This window comes from Elephas maximus, chromosome 22 (genome assembly GCF_024166365.1).
Source record: "Elephas maximus indicus isolate mEleMax1 chromosome 22, mEleMax1 primary haplotype, whole genome shotgun sequence".
NCBI lineage: Eukaryota > Metazoa > Chordata > Mammalia > Proboscidea > Elephantidae > Elephas > Elephas maximus.
The window spans coordinates 11,236,529-11,251,701 of record NC_064840.1 but is presented as its reverse complement, the minus strand read 5'-3'; the positions used below and the strand labels follow the sequence as shown (position 1 = coordinate 11,251,701).

The window sequence follows — 15,173 nt, the reverse complement described above, 5'->3', positions numbered from 1 at the left end:
CACATACACACCCAGGGAACACCCCACATACACACATGCAGACACACACACATACACACACACCAAGGAACATACACCCCTGGGGAATGCACTCTAGTGGCGGAACACATCACACACGTACACAGATTCAGATACACACCATACAAATACATACACACAACAGGGAAACACCTTCCCCACAAGTACACATGCAGACCCACAAATACACACATCGGAGCACATAGCATGCATACATATACACATAGGCACACACAGATGCACTCGGGGAACAACTCCCCCACCACGCACATACACAGAGTCAGACACAGACACACACATACACCTGGACAACTCCACACAAACACGCCACACAGTCCAGGGAACACCCACACCAGGTATGCAGACACTCCCCATACTCCTATTTATCAGAAAGCACAGAGGCATTTGCCTCAAGTTTCTCCTTCCCTGCCTTCATTCATCCCCATTTTGCAGATAAGGAAACTGAGGGTCATAGAAGTCAAGTGACTTGCTCAAGGTTTTCACTGCAATTATGATAGCACTAAAACACCTCTAGTGTAGACATAAGGAGACCTGGTGGCTCAACAATTAAGTGCTTGGCTGCTAACTGAAAGGTTGGCAGTTCAAACCCACAGCTGCTCCATGGGAGAAAAAGCCTGGTGATCTGCTCTCATAAAAAATTACAGCCTAGGAAATCCTATAGGGCAGTTCTACTCTGTCACATGGGGCCGCTATGAGTTGGAATCAGTTTGACGGCACAAAACAACAGCAGTGTAGACACACTGGTTAGTGTGCTCACTATATCTAGGTCTCTCCCCATCCCTTTCCTTCCCTTCTGTCTCATGGGAAGGAAAAACCCTTCTCCCTTGGCAGGGCTATCTGTAAAATAAATGGAAAGAAAAATATCTCAGTTGCCATTACTGTCTTGTCTCCTACCATGGCAGACATCACTAATTGATTGCCACATTCTCAAGCTGAGCAGAATCCTTAACACAGCTCTCCAGGCAGCCATTACCCATTGGTAAAGCCAGTTTGCTACACCAGTTCTATCTAATGCTAAAGGCTGGTCCAGCTGATCACCTGGTCTTGCTGAGCCTTTGGCCTGAGGGGCAGGCAGAGGGTACCCCAGGAAGGGGAGGTTTTAGATCTCAGCTGCCCTAAGAATCTCCGGAACCCCTTAAAAACTACAGAGCCCTGGTTCTGGTTCAAAACAGTCAGCCTTGATTGTGGGAAGAGAGTTGTGAGTGGGGCATGACTGTGGGGCTGCTTTTTTATTTACCCGTCAGCGAGCTGGGGGACAGTCCCGAGGTGGCCCCAGCCCCTTGTGATCCATTGGCCTCCCGCGAGAACCCCGGGTAGCAGAGTTCCCACGCCGCGCCAAGCGTGGGAGCCGCCCGGGCCCCCTTTGATGTGGGACAAGCGGTTTCCTCACAATCAGTGAGAACATCCTCCTGGCCTGGACAAGCGACCGCTGCCCACAGACCTCAGGGAAGGGGGGGTGGCCCCTCATCCCCTGCTCAGCCTTCCTGGGGCCCAGGGATTCCTCAGACACCCTGAAATCTACTCAGGCAGAAGCCAGGCCTGGCTTCCTCAGGGCAGCGATGGATCCTGCTGCCACGGTCATCTCCCCACTGCCTTTCCCAGCCTGTGTCAGTTCCTGTCTCTCCTCTTGTCTCAGTCCCCCCATGGCTCCCACATGACCCAGGGTCCAATCTTTCCTCTACATGATCTGGCCCTCCCTGTCCCTGGAGTCTCATTTCCCCTTCATTCCCCCCTTCACTTCCCCTCCACACACTCTGGTTTCCCTGCTGTTCCTCAAACATACCAGGTACATTTCTGCCTCAGGGCCTTTGCACTTGCTGATTTTTATTTACAGACATCATAATTATGTACAGGTAGTCCTTGATTTACGACAGGGTTCCGTTCCCACGACTCTGTCCTAAGGTGTTTCTGATGTAAGTCAAATGCCTCTTTTTTTTTTTTTAGTTTTCATTATTCTTGCCTTTGATTACCAGTATCTTTATAAGTGTGATCTTTGAGCATCTGTGAGTGAGCATCTGAGAATGATAACATCAGCAAATTACGCACCGAAACACTGTATGTAGAACATATGACTAACAATAAGATGTACCAAAAAAAAAAGCAACAGATAGTTGTAAGGATGTGTTTGCTGCAACTTGGATATATCGTACGTTGAGGACTACCTCTCTGTAGAAAAATCTTAAAAAATCTATTAGAATTAATAAGTGAATTCAGCAAGGTTACTGAATACAAAGTCAACATACAAAAATGAATTGCATTTCCACATCCAGGCCGGAAAAAAAAAAGAGCCAACTAGAAAGTGAAAATTTTTAAATTCCTCTGCCCAGAATAATTCACTCCCTCGCTCAATTCAGGTCTCTGCTCAAATGTCACGCTATCAGTGGGGCTTTCTGATACTTCTTTACTTTAGAGAAAACCTGTCTTTGCCCTTGTTGTTGTTGTTAGGTGCTGTCGAGTCGATTTTGACTCACGGTGGCTCCATGTGACAGAGTAGAACTGCCCCATACAGTTTTCTAGGCTGTAATCTTTTATGGGGGGGAAACCCCGGTGGTGTAATGGTTAAGTGCTATGGCTGCTGACCAAAGGGTTGGCAGTTCGAATCCGCCAGGCGCTCCTTGGAAACTCCATGGGGCAGTTCTACTCTGTCCTATAGGGTCGCTATGAGTCGGAATCGACTCGACGGCACTGGGCTTGGTTTTGGGTGGTTAATCTTTATGGGAGCAGATTGCCAATTCTTTCTCCCTTGGAGTCGTTGAGCGGGTTCAAACTGCTGACCTTTTGGTTCTCAGTTGAGCACTTAACCGTTTTACCACCAGGGCTCCTTCTCTTTGCCCTTACTTCATTTTTTTTTTTTTTTTTTTCCATAGCATCAATCACTACCTGACATTATAAAGTCTTTAGCATGGCCAGGCCCCACCTCTGTGACCTTCTCCTCTCGCCCCCTCCCTCCATCTCTCCACCCTGGACACATCAGCCATCCCTCCAACAGGCTGAGCACTGTTCCCCCTCAAGGCCTTCGCATGGCTGTCCCCTCCACTGGGAAGGCTCGTCCCCCCCAATGCTGAGAGGTTCACCCAGGGGTCTGCTGAATTGCCACCTCATCACAGAGGCCGGCAGTGGCCCCGACTTCACTGGCAGTATACGGCACACGGTAGAGATTTGATACTTGTTGCATGAACGGCGGAAGGAAGGAAGGAACAGATTATGTAATTTTGCGGGGCTGTTCTGCACAGATAGAAGACTTGTGCGGGTATACTTGGGGCACACTCTCCCCACACGTCCATTTGATGCCCTAGGGTCCTTCAGCAGTGGCTAACTTTCTAAAGCATTGCTTTTGGTTGTTGACTTCATTTTTGTTGTTGATCTGTGAGTTCGGAGACCCCATGTGTACAGAGTAGAACTGCCCCACAGGGTTTTCTCGGCTGTAAATCTTTATGGAAGCAGATCGCCAGGCCTTACTTTTGCAGTGCCTCTGGGTGGGTTCAATTCACCAACCTTTTGGTCACTAGCAGAGTGCAAACTGTGCCACCAGGGACCTCTGTGCATGCATTTGAAGTGAGCCCTGAAGCAGACATCCCACAGAATCACCCTCTGTAGCCTGTCCAGTCCTTGCAAGGCTCTGAGAAAAATTATCCCTAGGATTAGTCTAGAAAAGAGGGAGGGGCTGCTTGGCCCTGCACCTAGCCAAGGACGAGCACACAGAGGCAGATGCTCCATGCCTGCGCCGACTGGAAGGCAATGTTCACAGGCAGGATGAGACAATTCAGGAAGATTTTCCTACTTGCTGTTCCCCACACTGTTCCCTGCCCTTTCCTAGGATGCCAGAGGTGGGTCAGGACCCCGGAGAGAACGAGGAGGCTATGTTAACATTCCCTGCAGTGCAGCTCAGTTTCCATCCCTCCCCTGACAGCTAGTTTCCTTGCCAGTCCCTTTCCTCCTCCACCCTAGGCCCCAGGCTTGTCACATGCTCGATGGTAGTTTCCAGGTACCGAGATTGGCCCCAGCCCCCTCAGGGCACCTGGACTTATCCAGCAGTCCCTTGGCGTGCAAGCTCATGCCTCAGTCATTAGGGAGTATGCCATGTCACGGGGAGAAGGAAGCTGAGCAGCACTTTGGGGCCCCCATGCTCTCCTTCTCTCCTGCCTAGAGGTTCCAGCCAGGGCCTGGGTCAGCTCTTGTCACCTACTCCCTTCCCTTCCAGGGGGGCCCACTCCACCTTGTGCCCACCCCCCACAGTCCTTGGGAACCCAGCCGGGGCCAAGTCTCCACCCCACCCCCTCTGCAGAGCCCTAAAGGGGTATGTGTCTGGGGCTGGGGACACGGAGGGTGGGGTGCCCCATGGGCCCAGCAGAAGCCTACAGCCCAACGGCTTGCTGTCTGGAGGTCCCAGTCACACTTCCCCTTTCCTTGCTCCAGTGCCCTGTCTGCCTGGACCAGGCCTTGAGCTGTTATGGGGCTCAGTTCCCCTCTGTTAAAGGGGACTGCTCATCCTTGCCCTTGTCCACTTCCTAGGGACAAAGGGTGCAAATGTCCCCTAGAGAGGGGTATTGGGCATTTGGGGTTCAGCTTTATCCTGAGGCCTGGGGGCTCAGCACCAGCCTTTCCCACCCTCCAGGTCTCCAGACCTGCCCTGTGCTCTGTAGGGGGAGCCAGGCAGGGCAGGGCAGGGGATGGGAGGGCAGGGTTGGGTTCCCACGGCCTGGGGTGGCCACGTGCAGACAGGAGTGTGTGGTTTGGCCTCCCAGGCAGCACAGCAGGAAATGCTTCAGGTGGGGGGGTAAGCCGGGGGTGTTTGGTTTGACCTTGTGGTGAGGTGGCCGGGTGGGTGGGGGGGCAAAATTACTGCCACTGCACCCCTGGGAGGCCAGGAAAAGGAGGAGGGTGGGCCAGCCAGCGGTCTGAGAGGGGATGGGGGGAGGGGGGCCCCCGAGACTTTTCATGGTGTGCCTTTCTATACTTATAAATTCTTGAGCCATTGAAATGTAATGCCTGTGAAAGAATTAAAGAAGCAAAATGTGGATTAAAAAAAAATAAAAACATAAAATCACAGCTAGAAAGAAAAAAAAAGGAAAAATCAAAACACACCCACCACAACAAAGCCCATGTCCCCACTGCCTCCTGCTTCAGCACTTCCCCCCACCCCTCCCAATTCGCAGTCTACTCAGCATCTAGAGCGAACTTGTTAAAAGAAAGTCACGCCAGTATCTGCTCACAGCTGCCTCTGGCTCCTACCTAACTAATGCAGAATAAAAGCTGAAGTCTTTGCCAGGGCCTAGAAGGCTCCATAGGACCTGGCCCCATTTCGTCTCTGGCCTCCTCTCCCACTGCTCACCGCCTTGCTCACAAAGATCCAGCCACACTGGCCTTAAACACAAGAGGCCCACTCCTGCCTCAGGGCCTTTGCACAAGCTGTTCCTGTCCGGGCTGTGCTTCCCCTAGTTCTCAGTTCTCTGCCTGGCTTGCTTCTTGACCTACTTCAATCTTTGCTCAAATCTCATCTCCTCAGCAGGGCCTTTCCTGACCTCTTTATTTAAGATGGTACCCCTCTCTTCACTCCCTACACCCCTTCCCTGCTCTGTTTTTTCTCTGTAGCACTTACTACCATTTAACATACTCTACCATTTTTTTTTTTTTTTTACCATTTATTTGGAGACCCTGGTGGTCTAATGGTTAAGAGCTACAGCTGCTAACCAAAATGTTGGCAGTTCGAATCTACCAGGCGCTCCTTGGAAACTCTATGGGGCAGTTCTACTCTGTCCAACAGAGTTGCTATGAGTCGGAATTGACTTGACAGCAATGGTTTTTGGTTTTTTATCATTTATTTGGAGCCCTGGTGGTGCAGTGATTAAGAGCTCGGCTGCTAACCAAAAGGTTGGCAGTTCCAATCCACCAGCCACTTCTTAGAAATCCTATGGGGGCAGTTCCACTCTGTCTTGCAGGGTCACTATGAGTTGGAGTTAACTCGATGCCAGTAGGCAATGGGTAATGGGTGACACAGTGGTCAAGCTCTTGGCTGCTAACTGAAAGGTCGGTGGTTCAAACCCACCAGCTGCTCCTTAGGAGAAAGATGTGGCAGTCTGCTTCTGAAAAGATAATGGCCTTGGAAGCCTTATGGGGCAGTTCTACTCTGTTTCAGGGTCACTCTGAGCTGGAATCAAGTCGACAGCAACGGGTTTTTATAATTTAATTGGAGTCCCTGGGTGGTACAAACAAATAATTAACTTGCTTAGTAGCTGCTAAACAAAAGGTTGGAGGTTTGAATCCACCTAAAGGTGCCTAGGAAAAAAAGCCTGGTGATCTACTTCCGAAAGATGAGCCACTGAAAACCTTACGAAGCACAGTTCTACTCTGATATGAGGTCACTAGGAGTTAGCGTTGTCTTGACGTCAACTGGTTTGGGTTATAATTTATTAATTTTGTGTTTGTCTGTCTCCCACTAGAATGTGAGCTCCACGCAGGCAGGGATTTTTGTCTGTTTTGTTCACTGCTGTCTCCTCAGTGCCCGGCACATAGCAGGTGCTCAATCGATATGGGTTAACTAACGACAAAACTGATGAGCACGTGCTATAAAGAAAGGAAATAGAGGCACAAACCTGGGAAAAGACAGCACAGGATTTATATACCCTATAAAAAAATTTTTTTTTGTTTATGTAGAAAGTGCACTTCCAAGTCAATAAGAAAGTGATAACCAGCCCAAGGGATGGAGAAGCAAGAGAAAGAAAATGTCAATGGCATCCCTTTGGCAGCGGTTAGATCAGCAAGGTTGTAAAAGTCTTATGCTGATAAGAGGGAACCAGCACCCTCTCCCACTACCGGAAGGGATTTAAATGGGTGCAGATTTGAAAAAGCAGGGCTCTGACATCTGGCCTCAAGCTAGTCCCATTTCACAGATGCCAAAAAAGAGGAAACAATGGGCTCAGCTGGGGTCCCACAGTGAGAGATGTTGAGGCCCAGCTCAAACTCAGTCTCCACAGGCCCTTCACTCCACACCATACACTCCCTGAGGTCCCTAACATTCTGTGGGATCAGGACTTGGTTCAGACCAAGGAAGGAGCCTGGGTGGGGCAAGCGGTTTGCAGCAGTGCTGCAGAAGAAAAGCTTGGCATAAATACTCTCATAAAGACTAGAACCAAGAAAACGCTATGGCACAGTTCTACCGTTTAACACACGGGGTGACCGTGAGTCATGGGTTTGGTTTGGTTTTCAGACCATGGGCTTCATCACGGGAAGGACGGTGGGGGGCACCCTCAGTACCATGGCCAGTGCGGCTTCTGGAATCAGATTCCTAGCTATGCAGTCTCAAGCAGGTGTCTCAGCCTCTCACAGCCTCAGTTTCCTCATTTGGAAAATGGGGATCATAGGATCTGTCCCCCGTTAGAGGTCTTTGAGAATTAAGAGGGACAATGCATGCAGAAGTTGTGGTACAGAGCCTGGGACCTAGTGAGCTCTCAGTAAATTCAAACAGGCTTGCATCTGCCCCTCCCCCTCGTCCTCCCTCTCCTGCTTCCCACCACGTGGGGTGGAAACTCTGAGTCCGTTCCTCTGCCCCACAGCTGTGTTCCAAAGTGCTGGCTGCTGACCTCTCAGGACAGAGGGCGGATCTTCCCCACCCCTACAGGGCCCCCTAGGCCCCAGCTGCCAGCTGGCTCACCACCCCACTGCAGGAGCAAATAGGCTGCCTGGGGAGTGGAAAAAACCCCTGGCCAAGTGAACACTCTGCCCCCACTGGCTGTGTGACCTTGGTCAAGTCAGTCACCCTCTCTGGGCCTCCTTCCTGTCGCCCATCCAGGGCTGCAATGAGGAGGGGGTGCACAGAGCAGCGTCAGAGCGCTCTGAGGGTTCCCTTCTCCCAAGCACACTGATCACACTTGACAATTTTTAATGCATTTCCATGCCAGTTATCAGCCCTGTGCATGTGTGCACCTGGTGACAGTTTTAGTTCCATTTGGCAATTGGGGAAACTGAGGCCAGAAATGTGAAGCCGTGTGTCCAAGGTGAACCTGGGCTTGTCTGAGTCCAGCAGGGAAAGCAGGAAGGTGGAGATGAGATAGGGGGAAGGAAGACAGAGCTGCTGACAGAAAGGAGAGGGTGGGTGAGAAGAGGCAGGAAATAGAGACAGGTGGATAGACGGAGATGAAAAGACAGGGAGACACAGTCACAAAGAGATACGGAGAGACAGAGATCAGAACACAGAGAGATATAAAAGGAGGAATACGAAGAGATATAAGAACACAGAGACCATGGGAAAGGCCACGTCCCCTAAGGGGCTAAGAGGGGCTTTGGGGACCCGAGAAGGGGCTGGGAAGGCCTGGCTGCCTGGCTCCTCAGAGACCCCCCATGCCTTTCCCCTTACAGGCTCCACATGGGCCTCGGTTGCCTCAGCAACGAGAAGCTTCAGCCTCGAGGAACCAGGGTCTACCACCCCCATCCCTTCTTTCCTCCCACCCCCCTCATCCAGCAACAGACTCCAGTGGGTCCTGCCCCACCCCCATACTGAGCCAGGGGTATTTTTAGCTGGGATTCCTTGGAGATGAGGATTGGGGGGCCTTGACGCAGGCTCGTCTGGCTAGAGAAGGAGGCTTAGGCAGGCTAGGTTGGAACTGGGCAGGGTCTGCGTGGCTGAGGACAGATGAGACTAGTGTCTGGGCTCTAGCAGAGTGAGAAACAGCTCCCGGGGGGAGGGAAGGGGGAGGTAATGCAGATGGAGGGCACGTGGCTGGGGGGGCAAGCTCTGGAAGATTAGAGGAGGACATGTTTAATGATCAGCACTCCCAAGGGAAAATCTCTCTTCTCCCCATAGCCCTCTTGAGCTCAAGTACACTCTATAGCTCCCTATTGCTATCAACACTAAAGCCAGGCTCCCCGGAGGAGCCCCATAGTTTGACCTTGTACCATCACCTGGGAAAAATTTCAGTCCCCACTGTCTTACCAAGAAACCTCCATTTCTGGTGGTCTCCAGAAACTGCTGGGTCCATTCCTACCTCCACCCCTTTGCACTCACGGTACCCCACCTGGCATGCCCTCCCTTGCTCGCTGGCACCGCACGCCAGCCCTCTTCACACTTCCAGCCCTTCCCTGAATACGCAGTGCCCTCGCCAGCCCCCTGGAAGCAGCACATGCTGTCCTCTCTGCCTGGAACAGCACTGCTGCAGATCTGACTACCTCCCACTCCCTCTCGACCCTACCGCCCTGCCCAGCTGCCTCCGCAGCAGCCCCCTCCACTCCCATCTCGTTCATTTACTCCCTGACTTGCTAAATATGTCTCCTCCATCAGACTGCTCCCTGAGGACAGTTCGTCTGCCTTGTTCACCTCTGCGAACACACCCTCACAGAATATACCTGGAGAATTAAGACCAGCAATCAAAGCTGAGTAATTCCCAGCCTGCTCTACAACAGTGGCTCTTAAAAAATTTGTCCGTGACTAAGGTTCATTTTACCTGGCAACCCATTAAACACATGGAGAAATGATATAAAAGGTTCATGGAATAATTCTAATTCCTCCTATACAGGATGCATGCCATATTTTCTTTTCTATCCCATTCCATTCCAAGAAAGTGCTGGTTATAACCTTCCGATTTCATAATCTGCTAAAACCCATTGTCATGGGGTCGATTCCAACTCACAGCAACCCTATAAGACAGAGAAAACTGTCTCATAGGGCCTCCAAGGTTGTAATCTTTATCGAAGTAGGCTGCCATATCTTTCTCCCAAGGAGTGGATGGTGGGTTTGAAACACAGACCTTATGGTTAGCAGCCGAGCGCTTAATCGCTGTGCCATCAGGGCTCCTTTCATAATCCCCTAGTGGGTTACAACTTGCAGCTTAAAGAAATATTGCCCCAGAGAGAAGGTTCTCAAATTCCTGCTGTGGAGGTCCCTGGAATTGCCCTGGTGCCCTGGCCCCTTCCACACCCACTCTAGCTTGGCACCCAACTTTTCCTGTCATTCTGGGGCTCTCAGCCCCCTCTTTTAGGAGCCAGGTTTAGGGTGCCATTGACAAGGAGCCACAGCTGATTCTCCAGCTGCCTGGGCTCATGAGATGGGTGAGTCCCTCCTTCATTTCCCTGGAAGCCTCCCCAGTCCCCTCTGGCAATGGGTCTGCCTAAGGCTGGGGTCACATGGGGCACACCGCCACTTGTTCCCTGTGGCCTCTGAGGGGATGATCTGGAGAAGGGAAGGGTGAGGCAGGCACGTGGGGTTCCTGCTGTCCTTTCCCTGGAAAATCCCAGTTCCATTGGCCCCCCTCATACCACCCCTCCTCCAGGATCCGAAGCTGGATCCCAAAAGTAGCCCTAACAGCCGCTGCTGGGGCACTGAAATGTGGAGATACTGTGTTCAGGCACACAGCAAGCGGCTCCACACAAAATGGAGTCCTGCCCCCATTTTACAGATGAAAAGACTGAGCCTCAGTGAAGGGAAGTGACTCGCCCCAGATCACACAGCTCAGTGGTGGCTGAGAGTGGATATGAACCCAGCCAGTGAGACTCTTAAAGGGACAGAAGGTGGACAGGGCAGTTAGTCAGGGTCCCTTCCCTTCCCCAGGCCTCGGTTTCCCATGGTGAAAGGAGAGACCTGGATGTGGTAGCTTCAGACTTCATCTGATCTGACTCTTGCTGATCTCAGATCATCCTGGTCAAGCCCCTGGCCTTCCTCCTGCTCTTCTTCCTCTTGGGCACCACACCCAAGCTCAAGATCTTTGCTTCTCCCTCTCATTCCCACTCCTTCACGGCCTGTCTTCTGCTAAGACTGACCCAAGTCTGGACTCCAGGGCTCACTGAGGCCTGGGGCTCCTTAATCCAGGCGTTTTCAAACTTGGTATGGGCAAGATTCCTTTCTTAATGAAATCCTCCTGGAAATGCCAGTTGGCAAGAGATTCCCCAAAGGACTGCTCGGTTAAAGCAACAGCTGAGAGGCTGGCCTGTTCGTTTGACCTCATCTCATTATCCAACACTTCCCACTACCCCAGATCACCCCAGGAGTCCCTGGAGCCCAGTTTGAAAACAACAGTATTAACCCTAAGTAACAGTGACAAAAGGAACCCTGGTGGCACAGTGGTTAAGTGTTTGGCTGCTAACCAAAGGGTTGGTGGTTCAAATCCACCAGCTTCTCTGAGGGAGAAAGATACGGCAATCCGCGTCCTTCCATAAGGATTACAACCTTGGAAAGCCTATGGGGCAGCTCTACTCTTTCCTATAGAGTTGCTATCAGTTGGAATCGACTTGATGGTAGTGCGTTTGGGTTTTTTTTTTTTTTTTTGGAATGGTGACATTTCAGGAGGGGGCTATAGGAGCAATACTCTGGACAAGTGGCCACTGCTTCCTAGAGCCCCCACATGAGATGATGGGCATAGACTGGCAGACTGACACAGAAGCCCTCTAAAAATTCTAAGATCCCACTGCCCAAACTTGGGAATCCTACAGGTCTGGGTGCCAATCCCTGCTTCCTCCCTGGTTGACTCTCAGAAGGTGCCATACCTCTTCCAGCTACCCCATCTGTAATGTGGGGATGACAGCGTTGTTTGGAGGCTTAAATGAGTTGATGCTGATAAAGAGTTGAGCAAGTACTAAACAGCTAACAAATAAACAAATGGCAAATTTGTGCCCCATCACTTATGGCCCTATCACTTTTGAACTGTCAGATCCTAGAGGTTATTTGTTCTCCTGCTCCTTCAGTTTCCCTGGTGGTGCAAACAATTAAAGCACTTGGTTGTTAACAGAAAAGTTGGAGGTTCAAGGCCACCCAGAGGCACCTAGAAAAGCCTGGTGATCTACTTCTGAAAAATTAGCCACTGGAAACCCTTTGGAACATGTTCCCACTCTGACACACACGAGGTCCCCATGAGTGGGAATCCACTCCATAGCAACTGGGGATGATGGTGGTACCTACCTCCTACGGTCCCTGCATGGAGATAAATGAACGTGAACACGTTAGGGCACTTGGTTTATGTTTGGTACAAAGTAGAGACTCAACAGATGTCATATTACTTATCGCAATCATTATTGCCATTCTTGGATCCTGGCCCTAGTAGGCAGACACCCCTGGGCTGGGTCTCTGTCTGTAGGAGGCCCCCGCTCCTCGCCCCTGGGGCCCCGTCTTACCCCGGAGGGATGGAGGCGCGCGCGCTCACGCTGGTCGTGCGCTGGGGCCCGGGCCGATTGAGGTTGTTCTGCCCCGGGGTGGGCGCGCTGCTGGGGGCGCTGGGGCTCCGCGGGGGCGGCGCGGGCTCAGCCGGCCCAGCAGCGGGCGCGGCCCAGAGCGCTGCGCCGGCAAAGGTGGCACTGGGGCGCACGGCGAGCGTGCCCGGAGGTCCTCCGGGTGGCGGCGGCAGCGGCGGGGCGACGGGGGGTGCCTTGCGGCGCTGCGAGGCCAGGATGGCATTGGAGGCGGCACGCGTGCTGTTGACCAGCAGGCACTGCTGGCACGAGCAGGGCTGGCCCGAGCTGGCGCCCACGGGCCACGACTGCGACTTGGGGATGGAGCCGACGGTGAGCGGGTAGGCCAGGTCCAGGCGGCGGCGAAGGCGGCGGCGCCGCCGCGTCTGGCGGTTCATCTGTGACATGCTGTTGAAGTAGATGAGGTAGCAGAAGCCGAGCGACGAGAGGTCGAGCCACGGGTGCTGCTTCTCGTAGGCGTTCTGGATGGTGATGCAGATGTCCATGTCGTAGGCCGTCCACGCGCCGCCGTCGTTCTCCCACTCCCACACGATGCCCTTGCCCGGCGCCGACGACGGATCGTAGAAGTTGCGCCGCACGGGCCGCATGGTGCCTGTGGCCACAAAGGGAGGGGACATCGGGGGTCAGCTACAGAGGCCGTCCAGATACGGTAGGGGGTAGAGTGGAGGGGAACAGCACAGGCCTGGAGAGGTGCGGAGGGGTCAGTGTAGGTGAGGAGGGATGGGAGGTCAGTACAGGCTGCGGTGAGGGCGAGGGGGACTCCCGCTGGGAGGAGGCAGGGATGTGGCCAATACAGGCTGGGGACTGGGAGGTTCCACAAACGGGGTGTCAAACAGGGTGGGGGAGCGCATCAACAAGGGGGCAGGATAGTCAAGCCTCCCCCGTCCCCCCACTGATGTAGTGGACATGGAGGGGAGCCCTGTGCAGGAGGAAGGCAGAGGGGGTGTGGGGTTGTTTAGACAGGTGGGGGAGGTCCACGGAGGCCAAGACCATGCAGACAGGTGGGTGGCATGCAGCCTTTCCCTTCATTAGTTCATTTATTCATTCAATAATTCATTCATCAGTCGATCCATTCATTAGTTGACTTAATTCCAGCATTAGTTTATTTATTCATTCAATAATTCTCTCATTAGTTCATTCATTTATTCAGGCCTTAGTTCACCATTCAGGTATTCATTAGTTCATTCATTTATTCATGACAGTTCACACATTCATGTATTCACTGGTTCATTCATTCATGCCTGCAGCCATGTATTACCTTTCCCATTCATACCTGCATTTATGCTTGCTCCTTTGTTAGCTTACTGCTTTATCCATTCATTCAATCCCTCCTTCATTCACAACCATCCTATTTAAAACTATGTACCCCCCATATACTTCCCCTTCTTCCTCTCCTCCCCTGTTCTGTTTTCCCCTTCTGATGCACCTTATATTTTACCTGTTTATCTTGTTTCTTGTCTGTCTCCTTCACTAAAATGTCACAGTCACAAGGGCAGGAACTTCATTTTGTTCACTGCTATAGCCCCAGAGCCTGCACACAGTAGATGCCCAATAGATACTTGCATGAATGAATGAGTGCACACACTGATCCATTTTGGGTTCGGTTTTTGTTATTCCTTCATTCCCTTTGTTCACCCTGCATTGGTCCATTCTTTCAACCATTCCTGTATTTGTTTTTTCAGTTATCTCTTTGTTCGTTTGTTTCTTCCTTCAACAAACATTTGCTGCCTTCCTGCTCTCTGGCAGGCTCTGTGCTGAGTGCTCATTCACAACCCACATAATAACCACATGGTAACCCTGGCCGGGTGGGTATTAGTGCTCCTAGTTTAAAAGTGAGGGCTCTGAAGTTTTGCTCCCAACCACTGGTGTTCCCAAAGCTCTAGGTGCTCCCTGAGAGCACGGCACTGCGGGCAGCTCTGGGTAAACAGATCAAGGTCCAGGCTGCAGGACTTCTCAGGGCCTTTAGCTGGCTCTGTGCACTGGGACTCGGGTGAAGAGATCCTTTTGCAGGGTTCCTTTCGCACACTTGTGGGACAGCTGCACCCCTGACTGCTCCTCAACTGTGGGCAAGTCCCTTGAGTCTCCCTAGCCCTCGGTGGCCCCATCTAGAAAATGGGTGACTGTGAAGTTGTTTCCCAGGGGTCTGTAGCCAAATGGGTGGGGACCCCCTCTTGTTCAGGTTTCTCTCTCCTGACCATAAACTGACTGTCCCTCACTTGTATCCCTACCCAGGGCTCAAAGAGCCTTTCCTCTGCCCCCTCCTTTGTTGGGATCCCAGACACTGGGGAAATCGAGGCATGGAGCTGTAGCCCCCGATATGAGAGAGGTGATGGAGAGGGGGTTGGTAGCCCAGCCTCAGGAAATAAGGTTCCCTGGTGGTACAGTTGTTAAAGCACTCAGCTGCTAACCAAAAGGTTGGTGGTTCGAACCCAGCAGCTGCTCCATGGGAGAAAGATGTGGCAGTCTGCCTCTGTAAAATTACAGCACTGGAAACCCTATGGGGCAGTTCTACTCTATCCTATAGGGTCGCTGTGAGTCAAAATGGACTTGACAGCAATGGGTTTCGTTTTTTTGGTTTGGGCTCTGTCTTAGTCATCTAGTGCTTCTGTAACAGCAATGCCACGAGTGGATGGCTTTAACAAATAAATTTATTCTCTCACAGTCTAGGAGGCTACAAGTCTGAATTCAGGGTGCCAGCTCCAGGAGAGGGCTTTCTTACTCTGTTGGCTCAGGGGGAAGGTCCTTGTCATCCGTCTCCCCCTAGTCTAGGAGATTCTCAGCGCAGGGATCCTGGGCCCAAAGGACACATTCCCCTCCTGGTTCTTCATTCTTGGTGGTAGGAGGTCCCCTTGCCTCTCTGCTTGCTTCTCTCTTTTATATCTCAAAAGATATTGACTCAAGATACAACCTCATCTTGTAGATTGAGTCCTGCCTATTAACATAACTGCCTCTAATCCTGGCTT

General features: G+C 51.9%; 1 protein-coding gene across 1 annotated transcript in view; it reads right to left on the bottom strand.

Annotated features, from left to right (window-relative positions):
* The window catches only part of DTX1 (deltex E3 ubiquitin ligase 1), a 39,243-nt gene that overhangs the window by 7,344 nt on the left and 16,726 nt on the right, over positions 1 to 15,173 (bottom strand). Inside the window, exon 3 of the mRNA XM_049866881.1 lies at positions 12,136 to 12,802. Within this exon, the coding sequence (XP_049722838.1) occupies positions 12,136 to 12,802 (667 nt within the window). The remainder of the gene's footprint in view (positions 1 to 12,135; positions 12,803 to 15,173) is intronic.